The 21,611-nt window shown below is 34.7% G+C and overlaps 2 protein-coding genes across 2 annotated transcripts; one reads left to right on the top strand and one right to left on the bottom strand.

Moving 5' to 3' along the window:
• Positions 1 to 823: 823 nt before the first annotated feature.
• Positions 824 to 8,268, bottom strand: LOC132754050 (uncharacterized; the record flags this gene model as incomplete). The annotated part of the gene is given in 2 exon segments (XM_060744637.1): positions 824 to 974; positions 8,014 to 8,268. Coding segments are annotated over 2 exon segments (361 nt in total), but the record flags the coding sequence as incomplete, so codon positions are not given.
• Positions 8,269 to 8,427: 159 nt separating this feature from the next.
• LOC132754049 (ankyrin repeat and SOCS box protein 3-like) lies at positions 8,428 to 16,051 on the top strand. The gene is made up of 2 exons (XM_060744635.1): positions 8,428 to 8,657; positions 12,730 to 16,051. Exons 1-2 carry the CDS (start codon positions 8,650 to 8,652, stop codon positions 14,531 to 14,533), a joined length of 1,812 nt encoding a protein of 603 aa, XP_060600618.1. The 5' UTR covers positions 8,428 to 8,649; the 3' UTR covers positions 14,534 to 16,051.
• The last annotated feature ends 5,560 nt before the right edge of the window (positions 16,052 to 21,611 follow it).

The raw sequence follows: 21,611 nt of genomic DNA, 5'->3' as shown, positions 1-21,611 counted from the left end.
TCATTATCTTAATATAGCTACCGGTAAATGTCATTATTTTTATATGAAAATAAAGGATATAGTTCTATGCAAACAAAAAGGATTCTGTTAAATTGTATTTATATGTAGTGTACACCAAGATAATTGAGATAATTCAAATAAAATGAAGATATTTTCAGTTATAATAAATATATGAATTTTCTGCCTATTCAAATTGTAAAATTTTTTTTCAACTCAACTTTTAACTTTAAAATCTCTTCAGAATGAAATACAAATTTATCAATGTAAAGCTAAATAGAATAATCATATTAAATTTTATCCATTTGTTATTGGTACAGTTTTCCTTTATAATTAAATAATTTTCTCTAAGCCTTTTGTATGAATTTCAAAATTATTTTCTTAAACCATTTTGATATTATGTACACCCCTAACCCGACTAATAATAATTATATTACTGCACCAATACAATTGCAGCTGCGTAGCAAGCAAGGGGGCTCGTAACCATTTTTCTGTGATAATGAATTAATTAAAAAGGTTATTTTTTCATTTTTCGTGAAATATGTGGCATTTTATCATGTTTTGTGAAAATTTATTCCATATTTCGTGAAAATATATTCCATATTTCACTCAAACCAAAAAAATATCCTCTTAGAATTATATACAAGAAATAAGGACTTATTATTAATGTATCAGCATATTGCTGATATTTGTCATCTGATATCAATGCATTATCTATATGCTTTGCACTGATTCAATGACAGTTCTAACCGCAGGGTTATACAGATCTCATTGCATATATCCCGTCAGTCACCTATATAAACTTATAATATACATGTATATGCACCTGCTTGAGCCAACAATTTGTTGAAGTCTTCTCCTCTTTGTAATGGAAGATCATCTTCTACCTCACTGTCAGAGTCGTCCTCATATCTACTCCAGTTACTCTCTAACTTACGCTTTCCATAATGTTTACTTACTTCTTCTGTTTCTTCCAACTGAAAAATTTTGAATAAAAATAACTTGATTCTAGTTTTAACAGATTTTCATAAATTAACAATGTGAAAAGAACACATGTACAGTAAAACTTTTAAACAAAGGTCATCCAAGGGAGACTGAACATCATCAGGCTTTTATAACCAAGTGGTCTTTATTTGGAGGTTACACTGTTCTATTCAATCAATGACGCCAAAGGGTTGACAAAAAGTGTCCTTTATTTACTGAGTGGTCTTTATCCAGAGTTGGTCCTTAACACAGATTTGACAGTATTTTCAAAGTCAATCAAAGGATCGTAAAGTTATTGAAATAACAGGAAAAGGAGGCCTTTTATAGCCTTTGTCCTCTAGACTATTTAAATTCAACCTGTATACATGGAACCTGCCTCTTATGCTTGAACCATGCATGCTACATTGTACCTTAACTGAAATTTTTTTGCTATTTCAAAATTCCATCTGTGTGTCAAAGTTAATACCATACATCCCTGACCTGTCTAATTATAATTATCAGATTATTGGATACAATAAGAATTTCAGAAAATAGCACATGTCCATGTTTGTGGTTAAATCTAATGTTATTCAAATTAGATGTCAAGAGTAGGGATCTATTAATTGACAATTTAATGCGATTCAGCTATGAAACTTGGGTATTGCGTGCAACGATGTTCTAGAGCAGACATGAAAAATAGACTTTATTTTTCAGAAATATTGGCTCTATTTTTTTTAACTTCACAAAGGGCCTTGATTCAAAATCCATGTTTTAATTTCTAGAGAATATTTTTATTTGTTTGGAATTCAAATTTTAATTAAAAATTTTCTCAGTTCACAAAGAGCTATAATTCAGCAAAATAAATGTCCAAGTGAAAGTTATCAGCCTTGGATACTGAGTTCTTGTTGTTAAGGAAAACATGTGTGAAGATTCAAGTGAATACCTGCAGTAGTCTTGAAGATTGATGATGCAATCAATATTTTTAAAACTACATGTGGACTTAAAATAATTTGTGAAGACATCAGGTTAGGATTGTACCATCAGGGGTTTCTTAATACAAGTGTTTTATATTCAACAGTCACTTTAAATCATTCTATATTAAATCTTCTATGCATAAAATGGAGAAAATAACAATCACAATGTTTACATGTTATTACGAGGGGTGATCAAGAATTACGTAGACTGGCTCAATATCTCATTTATTGTTTGACAAATGTACATAAAACTTATATCACATGAAAGTACGTTTTATCAACAAACAACATGCAATTTCGTTTTACAATATGTTTACATAATTTGGAATAACAAACCATGAAAATGTGTCACTATCGCGGTACCGGCCCACGTCGTCAAAAATCTCTTGACGTCAGCGACGTCCCAGCGTCGTAAGTGTTTACGGAAAAGCGTTAACTGGCACATGACATTCACTCTTTTTCAAAGTACGAGCCAGAAAATGCAATGCAACGTTCATACCTCTTAGGCCACTGAGAGAAGAATATATTATATTCCTGTAATACTCTGCTGGATACTGACGTATTAGGGTGTTTGTCCTCCAAATTCTCAAAGCGTTGGCCCTTCAGCTGGCGTTTATACTTGATAAGCAAATATTAAAGTATTTTGTAAAATTATTTAAGTTTTTGATACATTGTTTATAAATTTGAATTACGCAGCATGTTTGAAACAAATGTGTATCCGTGCATTTTATTGTTTATAACAATACATGCGAAATCATAAATTAGCGCGGAAAATTTTAATATTTTTATATTCGAAACTGAATAGGTTGTAGAGTGATTAAAACAAAAAAAAAAACATAAGTTATTGCACATAAAATACCTTTTGTATGTTCAATTTCTTGGTGATAATTGTATGCGTGGTTCCATAGCTCATTCAAGTTACTTCTGAACGGTCACTCTTGCATCCTCCTTGATAATATCTTCAATTGACGTCAATAATGACGGCTTGACCTTCTTCCACGCCCTTCATCATCTTCAAGTGACTTCCGCCCTTCAGAGAATCACCGGAACCACTTAAAATTGAGTGATCGAGAAACAGCATTCTCTCCTCTGGTCCTCTGCAGCTTTTTATATGTGTCTGTAGGCGTTTCACCTAATTCCATGCAGAATTTTATGTTGGCACGCAATTCAATGCGTTCTTGTGGTGTCATTTTAACGTAGCTGCGTAACGGACTACTATGGTTTAAACGTTGTTTATTTTCCTTTTATAACTTCAAATGACGTCAATTTTTTATGTGACGTCATACAAACATCCGAAAACACTGCATTTTTCTGTTATTTTGATAAACAGTGTTGAAATTATAATGCATTGAATAAAGCAATTATATATAAAAATAGCGCCTGGGCCGGTAACGTGTTACTATAGTTACAATTATGCTAGTTATTCTGCTCTGAGTAATGCATGACTGATTTACAGCTCCTTGTAAATGGCAAAGAGATAGGTCAGGACAGTGAAATAAATAAAAATATTTTATATGGGTCCGTTTCAAAGATATTGAACCAGTCTACGTAATTCTTGATCACCCCTCGTATAACATAAACAATGTAGTTGCAAACAATATGAACTAAGTTACATTTTGTCAACATAATTCTATGCAGTTATTATCAACAAGTATGATACTTTAAAAATCTTAATCTAAAACAGCACACTTCCAGTTATGTAAAAAAAGCATTTAAAGCTCCTTGTCACAGTGTCATTGTCACTGTCTTCATCACTTTCAAAGCCTTCAAATTTAATATTACTTTTCACAGTTTCCTTAACAGTTTCAAATTGAGATTCAGAATCTGGACGAATATACAGGACTTTGTCATCACTTTCCTTAACAAAACATGACAACTTATCAAACTGTCACAGGTGCTCTGCACTAAAGGGCCAATCATGCTGAAGTCTAGAACCTTACTCAGAAAGTTTTTTTATAGGCATTCCATAAATGGCAAAATGCCCATCATGAAATGTGTCATTGCGATGAATTTGAACTGTATTACATCTTTAACAAGATGGCGCTAGATCGCTCACCTGACCCATCAAACTCATCCGAACAATTATCTAGACAAGCATTCTGACCAAGTTTCATGACAGGTGAGCCAAAAATGTGACCACTAGAGCGTTAACAAGGATTATCCATATTTGAGCAGTGTGACCTACTTTTTGACCACAGTTGAAATCATCAAAACAAACTTTCAGACCAATTTCGAGAATACTTGGATTAAAACAGGAGCCACTAGAATGTTAACAAGATTTTCTATTTTTAGCTCCTGTGACCTAGTTCTTCATCCGAGATGACCCATGTTCGAACTCATCTGAGCAATTATCTGGACAAGTATCCTGATCAAGTTTGATGACAATAGAATAAAACATGTGACCACTAGAATGTTAACAAGATTTTCTATTTTTAGCTCCTGTGACCTAGTTCTTCATCCGAGATGACCCATGTTCGAACTCATACGAGCTATTACCTAGACAATCATCCTGACAAAGTTTGATGATGATTGAGGCAAAAATGTGACCACTAGTGTTAACAAGGTTTTTCTATTTTTAGCTCCTATGACCTAGTTTTTCATCCAAGATGACCCTTGTTCAAACTCATCCGAGCTTTTACCTATTAAATGTAAGTCATTTAAGATTGTATATAAGGTAGAAGAAGAATGTTAACAAAATTAATAAGGATTACAAACCCGAAATAGAAATTCTAAATTTAGTATTATATGATTTTATTACGGCTTTCTTCGTATAACCTCTCAGTGGTGCTGGGGTAACGCGCTCGTTTAGGGTCTATTTCTACATCTACAATGTACGTCGGCGCAATCACACTTGATTATGACCTGACAAGTGGTGCTAGGTCAAGAAAAAGAAATATACAAGAAATGATAGAAAGTTAGAAGAGGTTGGATAGTACAAAGGTAGAGAAATAGACAAAAAGTATGGCCAGCTATATTTCACCTCTTCAACCCAAACCTCTCCGGTTACGGTGGCCGCTGCCGGCACAGCCTTGGATATCACTAGTGGGTACTTGTAGCTGGGCCCATAAGGCGACTTAGAATGTGAGGGCTGATAGCCCCTGCTTGAAGGATACCAAGTCAGGGGCCTCTACAACGGAGGCAGGTAAGCTGTTCCATATTGTGGCTGTACGAGGGAAGAAGGAGTTCTTGTAGTACGATGTAGATGTGGATGGTAGATGGAACTTCTTGGAGTGGTCACTTCTAGTGCGGCTCGGGGCAGGGGTGAGATAATCGCTGACTGGTATGTCCACAAGGTCATTGGTGATCTTGAACATCATGGTCAACTGGGCTTTGGTCCGTCGTGACTCTAATGTCTCCCACTCCAAGTGTTGGATCATTGAGGATACGCTGCTTGTGTTGTGGTAACGGTTCATCACATATCTTGCAGCTCTCCTCTGGACCATCTCGAGCTTGCGTGTAAGGTCCTTGGTATAAGGGTTCCAGACGGTGGAGCAATATTCAAGGCCTTGTCGCACGAGTGACATGTAGGCTGTGCTCTTGACCTGTTCATTGCTGATGCGCAGGTTGCGTCGAAGGAAGCCGAGTGTACTGTTGCCCTTCTTCACGATCTTGTCAACATGTTGATTCCAGGAGAGGTTTCCAGACATATGGACTCCGAGGTCATTGGTTATCGAGTCTATCTCGAGTGTGTGGCCCTTCAAGGAGTACGGGTATATGATGGGGTTACCCTGATTATGCTGCATTTCTCTGGGTGGAAACTCATGCCCCAGCGTTTCTCCGACAATGCCAACTTCTTCAGGTCATCCTGTAAAATGTGGCAGTCCTCTTCAGTGTTGATTTCCCGGTATACCACACAGTCGTCAGCAAAGAGTCTGGCTTTGGACGTGACATGAAGTGGCAGGTCATTGATGAAGACCAGGAAGAGTATGGGTCCGAGCACACTTCCCTGGGGGACTCTGCTGATAAGGGGTGCTGGGTCGGACGTTGCTCCATCAACAACTACGCGCTGAGTGAGGCCTGTTAGAAATGCCTCAATCCACTTCAGGGTATGGTTTCTGATGCCATAATGATGGAGCTTGACAAGCAAGCGACTGTGTGGGACACGGTCGAAGGCTTTGCTGAAGTCCAGTACAGCGAGGTCATGTTGTTTATGCCGGTCCAGGGTGTGAGAGGTCTCAGTGATTTTTCTTACTTAATTGGGATGAGGCCTTATCCTCTTGATATTGGGAAAAATTGTCGCTAAATTTGCTGATTTGGGAAGTAAAAAAGCTGGTTCAAGTTCAGATTTTTGGGAAAACTGCATGATTTTAAAGAAAATTTCAATTGGGAAGAGGCCTTTTTTCGGAGTCTGTTATATAAGTAGGAAAATCACTGGGTCTGGGGTTCAAATCCAAGTCAAGGCACCTATTTTTTTAAGGAAGTAGCCACAATATGCAAGGATAAAGTGTGGCTGTTATAAAAAATGAACATTAATGATTTTTTGATGCAACTCTAGTCATGCAAAATTCTGTTTGTATCAAACTTAAACTGTTATTGTAAAAAAAATCTAAAAGCAGTCGCTGCATCTCGGTGTCCTGTAAGATGAATTCAGTGTGTGCGAAAGTCCGTCGGTCCTCGGTCCTGGCTGAATAAAAATCATGCGGTCCGAGAAAAATTCCTTTCCGTCAGTCCTCATGTCCGAATAAAATTTCAAAAAGTTAAAAATATCAATGACCTGATTGATAACAAGTTCCCGGTGACGCAAAGAATTTATTAAAGAAGATATTGACCAACCTTAGATCTATTTTGTACCTGTCAAATAGATCTAAATACCTCTCTGTCTTCAAAAAGTTTCATCAACAAGGGTAAATTTTGCCGTAAATTACAGATTTGAAAATTTTGTTTTATGATGCCTGTTGAAATAGCCGATTAGTAACAATCTTAAAATAATCAAAAAATATTTAATCTAATATAATCAAAATCAACAACAAGTAGAATTGTGAATGTTTCTGCAGGAAACAGACAAATTTTCAATTGTCACATATTTTCGCGATGCCACTTTTTATAATTAAAAAAATCGTATTAAACAAAAAGGAAACTTTGTTTTGTTAAAATGTGTGTAATAACACTTAAATGTAGTTTAAGAATTAAAATTACTAAAGATATTGTTCACATTAGTTGAGATGGAGGTATTTACCAGTATGTGTTTGTCACATACAATGAATATTTTCTTATGGGAGGGGGGGGTGTGTGGTGTGAATCTGGAAGAAAACAGCATAATGGTTTGATGATGTAGGGTTTTTGAAATTATATTTCAAATCTTTTCAATCCCTTTTATGGTACAGTGTAATTCATTTGGGACATACTACCATTTTCCTGAATAATAAGCTTTTTCTCTGTTCAAACTCCGACTCTCAAACCCCTAGCTTACTCTGCTAATAAACATCATATTCGTCAACTGCATAAGTGCAGCAAAGATGGCTTAACATATTCAACGTGCTCTGTGCTCCTACTTTTCTGTGCTTGGGAGTCCAAGGACTCCTCCTTTGAAAATCCTAGTGAGAACCCTGCTTAAGTTATTTCAATTGGTCAGCATCTTCTTATGTCTCTATATTGATGGTCTCACTAATTTAAAGAAAGACAATTTTTACATTCAACCGAGTTATTATAAAACAATGCTTGAAATGTCTGGGCCCGAAAAATATCATCCGGGCCGGAAAAAAACCTAAGTAAGGGTCTCGGTCCTTGTGGCCTGAAAAAAAATTTGACTTTCGCATAGACTGGAATTATAGTATATTACAATAACTTTTACAGGAAAATAACATACAGATATACATAACGATTTAGATTGCAAAGATCAGAAAATACCACAGAGCTTGCAGCCCTTTGATTTTTATATGGGCACCAAAGGCAAGAGTGGACGAGCACCTGTGTCCCTGTCATGCCTGTGCAACTAATGAGACTAAACTAAATGTCAAAGAGACATCGAGATAATTTTTAATGGGCAATGTTTTGCCATTTTGAAAAACATGTTTGTACAATGGGTTCAACTGTCACACCGAATAAATTAGGCTACAAAAATACAAAAACTAGAACCTACTTTCACTTTGTCTTTGGTTTTGTCGGATTGTTGAAATTCTTTGGATTCAGCTCCATTGACGTTTGTAAGTTTTGCTTTTTGGTCTTGCACGTTGGTTTTATTTCTAGGGTCTTCTTTGATTTTGTTTTCCTTTTCTGAAATGCCATGTTTCTTTTTATACTGAGTGTTCTTTTTCTTCTTGTGTTCGTCAGGACGCATTTTCAATTTCATTTATCAGTCGAGGATAAATTTAGTTTTACACCGCCTATGTCCTATCTCCGTTATCCGGTATACGGAATATTAGGCTATTAGAAGGATGTACATGCTATGAATAAATGAATAAATAAATGAAGGATACCTCTATAATAATTTAATAACAACAATATTTGGATGTTTCGAAATAGTTTTTACCAAAACAATGGTTTTTCTTTAGTTATAACCTAATAGAACAAGGAAATTCAGTCAAAGGGAAGCAATCCAAATTGTTTGAGTGACTGCCTCTGTTTATTGATAAAATTTTTGTTTTGATCACGTGACTAGGAAGTCTGTTATCTTTAAATTGTTTTGATCTAGATTTCTGCAAGTGAACTAGTTTCGGCTGTGTAATAGCATAAAATGGATATCTAATGGTGTTATGTGCTCCATTGACCATCCAATATGTCTGAGTAAGTTATTTTAAACTTACAAATTTGCTAGTTAGATATCGGATTTTTATATACATGTTAACCGTCTGTAGACTGCATGCAATAGCTTAATCGATACTACATATCTTACGGTTGACTTAGAACTGCAGACTGCACGATCTAGGATATTCGTAGATAATGCATTTGATTTGAAGAACTAATGAAATTGTAACCCAACTGAAGTGGATTCAAATGAGTCCGTAATATTAATTACACATATATGTATTATATGTATGTATATAATTTATGTACATGTACATTCACAATCCTGAAGCGGCTCCGTGTTTAAAACATTAAATCTATTGTCGCATAAGACATATATATAGACATACGGTCGTAAATATCCGGCAAACATTCAGTTTAAAACGACCTTAACCGTGTGACATTAAAGTATCATGTTTCATGCTATAAATCTATATAGCGGTATAAATTTATTTATAAATATATATTTAGATAAGGCCTTTTTATCATTGTTATATTGGTATAAACATATAAATAGATGTATGTTAATTATTCCTGTAACTTATCAATACCCAGAGATTTGATTTTCTAAATTACTGATCTACAAAGACACGTCATTATAATATGGTCATAACCTTGAACCAGTAGCAAGTATATAGATATTAAATCTCTAGGCTAGCCATGCAATGTCTCATTAATACGTGATATATATGTACTTAAGATCTATATGGTATTTTTTTTACTGACAGCTGCTTTGACGGTTAATGTAACACCGCGAAACCAGCATATCATCATAAAGTAGGCTAAAACAGTGTTTTTTATTACACTTACTGTATATAGCATTATTGGAGTCATTAACTATGTCGATATTACACGTATTTTATGATACCTTATGTTTATATATAGTCTACAGTATATCTTAAGTGATACTTTTTACTACATAAATTACTAAGTCTTTGGCTTGGACATTTGATATATAATTAAGCCTTATATAGTATTAAAGATATTGTACACTTGTTAAAAAACAAGTACAGTTAAAAAAAATTTATCCTATAAATATTTTATTAATATTCCTGGAACCTTTTTATGTATACACGAGCGCTTGCAACCATGTGAAAAACTCTTTATTATAATTATACAGTAGATCTAAACATATTTCAATATTAATTGGTAAATATTTACTGATTGAAATCCAATAGTTGCGAACTTCAATAAAACTTTCTGATATTCGCTATCATTTTAATTTAATAATTACGAGATAAATCGATATAATACAAGTTAAACCCGAAACAGAGTAAAAGGAAACTATATATCTTAAGTTTTACCGTGAAAATATTTCCTTGTAAATTGTTAGCTTAGTGCATTGAAAGCAAAACCTGATATTAGTAATTAAATATTCAGTTGTTAGTTTGCTTTGAAGGCTGAATTGAAAAAAAAAGTTATAATATCTTTTTGATCTAAAAACGTAAAACGTCGTAAGTAAACCATGGTATTTTAACTTAAGGATCAGGTATAAAACCTGGTAAAAGTGATATCTGTATGTTTTGCGGAAACCCTTCAGCAATGTATATATTACAAAACTGTTTCAAAATACACATTATATAAACCTGCAATCTAAGTTAAAATATATAGGCTCCCAAGAAGGTTACAGTAATCGGAAGTAACACGTACTTCTGCTAACAAGACAGGGTTACTGGGTACATATTGAATTGTATATACTCGCAAGACGGGGTACAGTGATTCCGTTTATATACTGTGAAACAAGTTATTGTTTCATGAATTTGTAATGATAGGAACCTATGACGACAATCTATACATAGTCAAATATTTGATATCAATGTCAAAAATCGTATTTCCTTCACCGCTATGAATTTGAAAACCAACCAGAGACATCGAAATACTTTAGCTTGCTAACCACACTAATTGGCTCTGATGTTGCAAGTCAAAACCTATAAAAAAACAACAAAAAATGATGATCATGTTAATTGGCTTGTTTGGTTAGTAGAGCTTAAAGTCGTGCCAACGCTGTAAATGTCATACGGTTACTTACCAGCTTTACTGGTGAACTGATGAATTAAGACCTCATGTCTCTTCTCCCTCGGCCACCACCCCACCCAGTGTATTATGTTTGACACGAGCAGGCACATGAGTAGCAACACTGACTCTCCGTTGGCTAGCTTCGCTTCCTCACATGAAAAAATTCTTGGATGAATTAAAATTCACAGCGGGGAGAGACAAGTCGTTTGAAGTCAAATACCTTAAACCCTCGGCCTCGGACGCCTCTTGACGATGATAATAATGATGAGATAATAATAATGATGATAATACTTAAAACAGATGCATGCATAAATAAGTGAAACAAACTTGATTTAACCATGAACCTACTGTGATGGTAGCCTTATTCAGTCCGACCAGGCTGTATTGTTGGGGGTATAGCTTTAAAATAAAGTTTGAGTTGTCTATTTAAAAAGCGTAAACACATGAAATTTAGCATTATATTATTGAATATATCTAATTTAACATAATGATATCAGATATACAACAGATTTGATTATTATTGAGTATATATTGCTGACTGATACATATCGATGTCACAATATCCCTTCTGGCTATTAATATAGTCTCATCACAATGTAGATTTGCAAGTGTAAAGTTCACACGACTATAGATTTTGCTACAGAGTTTTGCTCATAATTATATTACTCCGTGTAAAAACACACACAAACTTATTTGTTCAAAACTAATGATATGACCCAGCAGTCGTTTCTTTCAATGAAGGTTTCATTGATATTCTGCTAATAATGCTGTATAGCTTTCTGTTTATATTGGCAATGCTTTAACATAATTATACAACTTCCTTCTTTTTTTAATAAGAATTACCCATCAGTGTCAGAAATTGCGATGCCAAAATATCAAAAATGATAGGAACTGGAGAGTCTAGGAATTTGGGGAATATCAAAAGTACATTAATCATTAAAATAATATTCTTATTGGCCTTATCAGCTGTTGAAACGTAATTCTTGAACAACTGCCCGATGTATAAGTCAACGGTCTATAAGACTGCCCAAGCAGGTGTCGAAAAATCCACGGCAAGGTCTTTATTCCTTTCTTTTTTAGAACATTTTTTAGAACTTATTTATCGATTTTTAATACCATTTATTTGTTCCTATATTCTTTACTTTTTTTACGACGATGAGTTTTTTCCCCAACATCTACCATCAATAAATGTTTACGAATAATGAGTTTTTAATAACGCTACATTTCATCTCTTTGCGTACTTAAAACTTAGATAATTATAACCTCATCGAAATAACTAGGTAATAAATACTAGTGCAAAAAGTGTAAATTTTAATGTTGGAACTGTTTTCAAGTACGTAATATTTTAGCCTTCTATTTTACTTCAGAAGGCAAAACACTATAAATTTAAAAGATTATTTTCTATTATCATAAACTCAGTTTGAGCTCTCTCTGAACGTAAAATACTTCAGCGAGGTATAAAACATTGTTGAGATATTTTATCTCTGTTCTCATCATGTATATAGCAATGTGTATCAAGCTCTGTTTTCCACATTAACTTCATTTTACACGTAAACAAACGCAGTGAAGTCTAATAGTCTGTTATCAGAATGCCCCCACAGTTGCACGTGCCAGCAACAGAACTCATCATTGTCTATTTAAATGCATATCAGTGAGCAACATTTTTCTGCTGTGTGCTGAATAATAAATTCAGTAGCATGTAGTTGTCTGTAATATAACATTTAATCTGCTTAATCTGATAAAATGTGGTAAAAAATCAGGTCATAAATAATACTTCGTTTTAATTAAGTAGATCTGAACTTTAGGCATATTGTATAACTCTTTACATTTCAATTAAAAGACAATTACGAATTTAATGCTAGTATACATAAATATTTTGACAAAACATGTTCTGTTTAAATTCTTATCTTTTATCTGAAGTGAGCCAAGTCTCTCAGTGTGCGAAGTTATTCGCTATCTGTGAGAGACTTTGTTAACAGACAGAAATGTTTGTTATTCTACATCACCTGCCATTATTTTGAGTGTTAAAATATATAGGTTCTGTCTTATTTTTCAGGCTAGAAAAGGCAGTCGATAAGAACGAAGTGAAGCTGGTAAGACAATTAGCAAAAGATGCACAATGCACGCCAGAAATTCTGCAAAACACCTTGATATCTGCAGCAACCAAAGGTCGTGCTGATTGTGCAGCTGCGCTTCTCGAAGCCGGTGCGTCACCGGATATTCCGGGTCGGGACGGTGCATATGCTTTAACGTCTGCCGCTGCAAATGGCCATACAGTGGTAGTTGAACTTTTGATTTTATGGGAATGTGACTTAATGGTTCGATTTGGAACGGAACAGTCTACAGCTTTGCATTTAGCTTCAGAAAATGGTTATCTTGAATGCTGCCGGCTGCTAGTAAAAGCTGGTGCTGATATCAATGCTCGAAACGGACTGGATGACACTCCACTTATTCTAGCATGTTACAATGGTTTTACTAGTCTAGTCAAATATCTTTTGGCGCACCAAGCCGTTGTGAGACGACGAGGATACTTAGATCGTACAGCATTACACTGTGCTACGGAAAATGGTCACTTACAAATCTGTAAAATTCTTGTTAGCGCCAAGGCCGACTACGAGGAAGATGATTCTTTCGGGAACACGCCATTGATATCAGCGGCTGAAAAGGGTTACGTTGAACTGTTAAAGTTGTACCTCGCAACTGGATGTGAAGTGAATAAAACAAGTCACAGCGGATGTACAGCGTTACATTTTGCCGCTCAACATGGGGACTTTGAATGTTGCCGTCTGCTATTGGCAGCCGGTGCTGAAATTGATGCCCAAGAAGTTCGGCGGTTTACGCCTCTAATGATGGCGGCCATGAACGGACATGTTAGTATTATTGATTTACTTGTCGAAAATAAATGTAACGTCAGCATGGTTGCATACAATAAAAGAACGGCTCTCCACTTAGCAGCAGAACGAGGTCATTTACAATGTTGCCGGCGACTACTCCAAGTTGGCTGTTTTATTGATGCTCAAGACTCTATGGGTAATACGCCTATATTTGTGGCTGCATCTAAAGGTCATGCACCGCTTGTGTCATTTTTCATTGATCAGCGAGCTGATTTGGATAAAGCACCAAACAATCAGAATTCGTTGCTACATTGCGCAGCCGCGAGCGGAAGTGTTGCATGTTCTCAAGAACTTGTAAGTCGTGGATTTGACATTGAGAAAAAGAACAGAGATGGTCAAACACCACTCATTAGTGCAATAAAAAGCAAACACAGAAAAACTTCTATTTATCTTTTAAACTGTAAATCCAATGTAAATAGCCGTGGTTTACATGGAATGACTGCATTAAATGAAGCAGTGTTCAATAATTCTCCACATCTTGTTCAACTTCTTTTGCAACACGGTGCAAACCCAAATATTGAAGATGATGGTGGAACCTTGCCGCTTTGGTTTGCTGTTGATTCCGGAAATGCAGAAATAATTAGACTTTTAACTAACGCTGGTTGTCGATTTGACGTAAAATCCACCCTTAGTGATTCTTGTAGACCATGCGATGCTCTTGAGCACGCGGTACACAAACAGAAACTGTATATAGTAAAGTATTTGGTTGAAGTTTACTGTGAATCAGCCATAAATTGTCTGACTAGAATAAAAACCAACACAGAGTGTTCTCAACCACTACATGCTACCACGAAAGCTTGCCTCGAAAGTTTAACGGAAGGACCACCATCTTTGAAATCTTTATGTAGAAAAACAATAAGGAAAAGCCTTGGACCAAAATGCCAGCAAATCGTGGACATTCAGTCAATAAAAATTCCAAAGCAAATAGCTTGCTACTTAATGTACCAGGATATGGAATTTGAGTAGATACATGTTTAAACACGTGTGGGGGGTCTTTCTTCACTTAGTTGCTTAAATACATATCACAGTTCAGTCGATTGCATTTTATTACACAGTAGCGCTTTTACAGAACAGAATCACAAATGTTTAAAATGTCCAAGGTTATCCCTCCTTATGACTTAAAGGCCAAGTGTAGATAAGATTTTATAAAGAAATACGTTTTTCACATGATACATTAATATGTACATGTATTTGAATGAATGGGTTTTTGATAGATTACTTTTTACGCTGTATACAAACTTGACTTGTGTCACATTAGATAGCTATTCATGTAAGAAAGTTGTAATCAGTAACTTGTGTAGAAATTACGCCAATTTGCTTTATTTACACTCGAATTATCTTTACATTTAGTGTTACAGCTAAATATAGGGAATGTTACTGTCATACCATATTGACATTTAATCATTCAACGTTGAAGGATAAATTGTTAAATGTTTTCAGTAGTTATAACTGTTCATGTTTAAAACAGCGGGTACCTCGCTGTATATATACTTTTACTTTTTGATAAGTTAACAGTTGAATTTTTTATAATGACAGCCTTTGGAAAGGGTTAAAATGATCTCTTCAATGTTTTAGCAAAAGCAACAACACAAAATGAAAAACAGAAAAAAGAAAACGTTATTTTATAAACAGTATAATTAATAAGAAACTAGAAGTTTATTAACAACTTTTTAAGAGGTTCCTTTAAAAAAAGTGGTTTAATTGATCATGATAATGGCTTTTTTGTAATGTAAAGAGAGCGATTGTTAAGGCAGTTGTTCCTGTTCATCACATGTAGTTTTGTTGTATGGCAATGTCATATAAAACATACTTGTAATATACATATATATTTGGTGCAGTATATATTTGGTAGATAATTCTAACCAGACTCAACATTTATTAAGTCTTAACGTAACATATTTAAGTACATTAAGAATATTGACGAAAATATTAGAAGTTATACCACCAGAGACGTATGTTTTATGAGATAAAATTAATTTTGTATCATCTTTATTTCAGGGCCTTACACGACTTATCACTACCCTGTTTAAAGACAATTCTCCCCCTAAGCTTTTAACAACTAAAATATGTAAGGGTTGGAGGGATTATTGTTACAATTTTTATTCTTAATTCGTTTTTTTTGTTATTTGTGTATGTAGCTACAATAATCTTTTTTACTTAATGCTCCTCGTGCACGGGTTCGTTATGCGTTAGGTACTGATTACCAGCAACATTGGTGGAAGTTTGAATGTTTCAACTTCCGGTATATTGTATATATTTTGTCCTGAAGTTACTCACTGAAATGTTGAGTTACATTCATATCATGTAAAACAAAGTTGCACATGCATTTTGGTGTACATAACTTTTATTCTGGCATGGTAGTTTGTTAAAGATAATAATTATAATGTAATAATATGTACATGTATTTGTATAACTATGTATTTTGAGCTAAGTAATAGTATTTATTATGCTTTGTCTTAAAATGAATAAATAATGCCGCTTCAATATCACTATTATTTATTTATATATAAGAGCATTATGGGTAGAAATTATATCGAGGCAATCACATGTAAGTTTGGTCTGTCACTTGATGAATTGCAATAGGTAGTCACTATTCAAGTTGAAAGGTCAAATGCCATGTCACGGAAATTCATCATCATAATCAATCGCAACTTCCGTCAGTCTTCGGATATATAGATAATAGCCGATGACGTTCCGATTGCATCATAGTATGATCTTCTCATTTGAAAACAACCTAACGTGATTTTATGAACACCCTTTATAAATGATTAAATAATCTAAATAGCATTATATCACAACCAAAGAAACATTTGCAATAGTAAGGAGAGTAACCAGTTAACTACTAAGGGTAGCACCAGAACTCTCGGATATTTGTAACTTCAGTAATAATCATTATTTTCAAATATCAAACTTGATCATTTCAAGAAAATCAAACTTAAGAAACATGTACTACGATTTAAAGAAAAGTAAAAAGATGCAAGATTTAAGCAATAATTTACCTGTTATATACGACTGATGACTCTACAGCGTGACTAACGCAGTAAGGCCTATTTTTATATATTTTGACCTATTGGATAATTTTCGTGAATTGTAAGTGCCGCTTGCAATGTGTAAATTACTTCCTGTTTTCACTTCAAAATATTTTACTTGTAAATGTATTTTTAAAATTTTCATGATAACAGGCATGGGCCATGCTGCTTTAAACTAAGCTTTAAGCCTTAGTGATAGCATGTTTTACGTCAATCGCCCCGTCCTTATCCACAAGTTTAAGTGTAAAACACGTGTTGAATTTTGACATTTTTACCAAACGTCACAGTGATGAAAGTTTCTTGACGCTCTACAAAAGTTGTATGAACAGTTCAAGTCTGATGCACTTAAAATGAAATCTTAAAGCTACACGTCTGCTGCAAAAGAATATTTTTGTGCCCCCACTTTAGTGGCGGGCATTTAGATTTAACCTTGTCCGTCCGTCCTTCCGTCCGTCCTTCCGTCCGTTCTCTTTTGTGTCGCACGTAACTCAAAAAGTATTTGACCTAGAGTCATGAAACTTTACAGGAATGTTTATCAGCATGTGTAGTTGTGCACCTGGGTATATTCGTCTGGATTTATTAAGTATTTTTAGAGTTATTGCCTTTGACTTAGTAAAATTTTGCAATTTTCAACTTGTGTCGCATGTAACTCAAAAAGTATTTGACATAGAGTCATGAAACTTTACAGGAATATTGATCAGCATGTGTAGTTGTGCACCGGGTATTTTCGTCTGGATTTATGTAGTACTTTTAGAGTTATTGCCTTTGACTGAGAAAAAATTTGCAATTTTCAACTTGTGTCGCATGTTACTCGAAAAGGATTTGACAGAGAGTCATTAAACCTTACGAGAAGGTTGCTCAGCATATTTAGTTTTGCACCTGGGGTTTCGCTTGTGGATTTATCCAGTAAATGTAGAGTTATTTCCCTTGACTTAGTAAAAACCGTTTCATTATGTTGTTACATTGTATTTCTTCCTTGAGTGCTTGAGTTAGAATCAACCAACTTTACAGGAATAATGATCAACATCACTAAATTACAGGAATAATGATTCGCATCACTGAGAAGCTATGCACCTAGGACTTTGCATGTGGATTTTTTTCAGTTTTGTTAGAGTTATTGCCCTTGACTTACAGTAGTATAAATTTGCAATTTTTAACTTGTTCATGCATTGCTCAAAAAGTATTTCACTTGTAGGCCTGAAAGTTTACAAGAATGTTGGTCAGCATGTGTACTTATGCACCTTGGGGTTTGCTTGTGGATTTATTCAGTATTTGTAAAGTTCTTGCACTTTACTTAGTAAAAGATTTTTAGTTTTCAAAAAATATTTGACCAAGAGTCATAAGATTGACATAACAGTGGCGCGGTGGGGGCACCCGTGTCCTATGGACACATTTTGAAAAGAAAGATTGCTTATGTAAAACACTTGCTAGGATATTTCCTTTAAGACAGAATGAATATGGCATGCACAAAATCATTGTTAAACTATGACAAACCTACTTGAAATAGCATCATTAAGGTATATCGCAGAAAGCATCACTTTGAGGCCCTCTGCAATGTTATATAAACCATGACACTGGGATGAAAATCGGCCTGACCAAGGGGGTGACTTGAGTGACAATATCCTGCGTTTAGATATTTTGCAGGTAGTATTGGACCTCTACCAAAACTGGCCATGCCCTGTGGTTCACTTGGTTTATTGAATTGTAGAAAAAAACTGTAAGAGAGTTAGTACTTAGCATCACCTTGTGGTCTTGTACCAAGCTATCTAAATCATCAAATTATCTCTGCAATGGAGTCTATATATTGCCATTCATAAAAAGATAATTTTGAGCTTATGGTACATATAGTTGTATCATATATAATCACGAAATGATGACGATAGACAAAGCTTGTAACATATTATGTAACGTATTCAGCCTCCTATATATATATAGCTTACATCTGAGCTTTATACGTTGGTTGAAATGTACAATGTACATTTGTATATAGCTTACGGTGAGCTATATTCGTTAGTGTATGCGTTGGATTTTTTATCCACTGATCAAAGTCGTCGTCATCCAAGTCGGAAGCCGAAATTGTCGTCGTAAAATTGTGGTCGCGGTAGTGGACACAGTAATTGTCATGGTCGTCTTTCAACAATGTGCTCGTACGGTGATATGCAGAATCTTGACGTATACGGATAACATAGATAACGGTAAGCTGCATTCGGTGTAAGCTATATTTTATACGGTGTTACAGGCAACGAAAGAAGCGGTGCAACAACGCATACATATTCAGAGTAAATTCATGGAACCACGATACTATGTTTTCAAAGGAATTATCAATACCGCCTGTGTTTGAAAGAATGAATAACATAATAATGATGATCTTACACTGTAAAAGCTGCGTAAGGCATCTATCTGTTACAAACAGTTATAAACAGTTTGTTTTAACACAGATAATTTAACATCATACTTTTGTTATACGTTTTGGTTTGTGTATACATTTCCTATCATAAGATTATTTTCTTGGTTGAGAAATTCTCATAAATATATTTCAAATGATAAGAGCACAAAAAACGTCAGAATTATGAAATTCTAATATGTATGTTACAAGGTTCTAAACTTTGAAATGTTTAAATGTTGTTTTTTTTGCCCTATAATTCTGTTATATTAAAAAAGATAAGACAGCTGAAATGAAAAAAAATGGAAGATATTACCAAATAAATAACTCGTTCATACAATTATGGCCTAAACAAAATGGTTTGCCTCCCTTTGATTTTTCAAAAGTTCCGACATATTTTTATTTTACAAGATACTATCTATACCTAGCTACACTGTATTACACTATAACTATTGTTTACCTCTGTATCAATTTATTGACAAGAATATAATATAACCGAATACAAGACAGTTTCTAAAGAGAATGAATCGTTGACAAAAATGTTGAAATTGAAGACAATTAATGTTAAGGAATCAAAAGCAACATGTCCGTTCTGAGAAATGTTGAGGAGAAAAACAGAAGTAGGACAGTGGGATTTTCACAACTGTCATTTTTGTTTATATGTGTTGTATATACATTGCATATTTAGTATTAAATGTTTCATTCTCTAACACTTTTAATGACACAGTAATTAATCAAAACAGTTAATTACATATTCTGAATTTCGATTTCATATTTAGTATCGTCATCACATAGAACTTCCGTTTGATTTCTAACCAATATCTTTATATTTGAAAATCCTTTTAACTCTAGCTTCTTGAGACAGGTGCTCGTGAGGTCAAAACAGACAAACTGTTCAGATTCCGAAGAGCCACTGGACCTGCCACGAAGCTCTAAACTTTGCAGATCTGGAACACATTGTAACGATTTGTTTAAAGATACTGGTTCAGTGTTTGGAGTAACGTCATAGATGCGAAGAGTTAATTCCTGTGAGATTGCTTCATCTCTAAGACTTTTAAAAACCTCTGGCGCTATTTCGCTCGGTGCTTCTATCAATAATAGATGATTAATATTCGTCTTGATGAGCAAATGCAAATATTTCATTTTTCCATTCCCCAGGTCTTTCGGTACAGAGATGAATTTTGTGTAAATAGGATATTTCTGCGAGGGATAATTTTTATCATTTTCATGCACAACTTGAACTTGCCTCAAAAACAATGTATTAAAATACTCGACGTGGTCATTGTATACGAGATATATGGCATCGAACAGCCTTTTTGACATATTACTTCCTGCAACTGGATCTATACCTCCTACAAAGCACACTGCGTTGTCTATATTTGAAAGACTTTTTCCGTCTGGGTCTTTGAAATATGTTTCTAGCATGTCAACGGTTTTAATATTTTTGTCTGTTGGCAAAAGAAATTGAATCGTAATGAAAACACCTGCTAGGTATTCGTGGAATAACTTTTGGATGAAAGAAAGTTTTGTCATTCGGCAAAGGAATGTTTCTGTTACCTCGGATTGAGATAAAAGTCCTATCTTCATTATAACATGTAGTTCATCTTGACTGAAATAATTAAGTAATTCTGTTTGTGAAAATACTAAACGTATTTTGTGTTTAGTATTGAAAAGTGAATCGAACGCAAACTCCGACACCTTCAATATCAGTCCAGCATAGGTTACTAGAATATCCTTCTGCCTTAATTGAGATGGCAAAGTTTCGACATGCACATGTTTTGACCATTCCCTTTTCAGCTCATTTAGATTTTCTATACCTTCCAATTTGCCGGCGGATCGTTTCTTTTTCCTAAAAACACCTTGCTGGAAACCTTCAGCATAATTGATCATAAATTCTACTATTCCACAGATACTTTTAGTAATCGTATCTTCTATGTTACCCTTATCAAACCATAAACATACCATGACGATTAACATAAGTGGGGTGTTTAAGAAACCTGGAAGTGTTTGCTGATAAGATATTTCCCTGTCTTTCATTTCTTTTGCCTCTCTAATAAACTGTTCGTAATTTCCTTCCTCATTGCCTTTTCTCATAACAGTATTCAGCTGCCTTATCACATTCTTAATTAGCTGTTCTTTATTTCGGACACCAGTCATTTCAACAATCCTATCTGGACAGAATGCATTGTCCTCCTCGTCTATTCCAACCAGTCTGTACTTTCTACTTGTAGTCACAACAGTGCACCCGCGCAAACCTTCCCGACTAGGGATGATTTCAGCGTCTTCTTGCGGTTCCCATTCGTCCAAGCCGTCAAGTAAAATTATGCATGATTCTGGCTCATACTTGAGGACATCATCAATAACTGTTTGCAACGAATACTCTGTAACTACCGGGTTTCGTTTTATCATCTCAATGATGACACCCTGTTGAGATACTTGCCTTAAAGCTACATAGAATAAAATACCAAACTGTTGCAAACAGACTAAATCATCATCATTAGTCTCAACTTTTTGTTTGTCTTCGTTCCCTGATGATTGGTCAGCGTTTGATTCTGATGAGGACCTGTTGTAACTACAGACTTTGTTACATGCATTCACCCAAGTATTTAGAAATTTCTTACACCATGTTGTT

The sequence above is a fragment of the Ruditapes philippinarum genome, unplaced genomic scaffold (assembly GCF_026571515.1).
Source record: "Ruditapes philippinarum isolate M1 unplaced genomic scaffold, ASM2657151v2 ctg161_1_1_1_1, whole genome shotgun sequence".
In the NCBI taxonomy this organism is placed as follows: Eukaryota; Metazoa; Mollusca; class Bivalvia; order Venerida; family Veneridae; genus Ruditapes; species Ruditapes philippinarum.
This window is presented reverse-complemented; position numbering and strand designations above follow the sequence as displayed.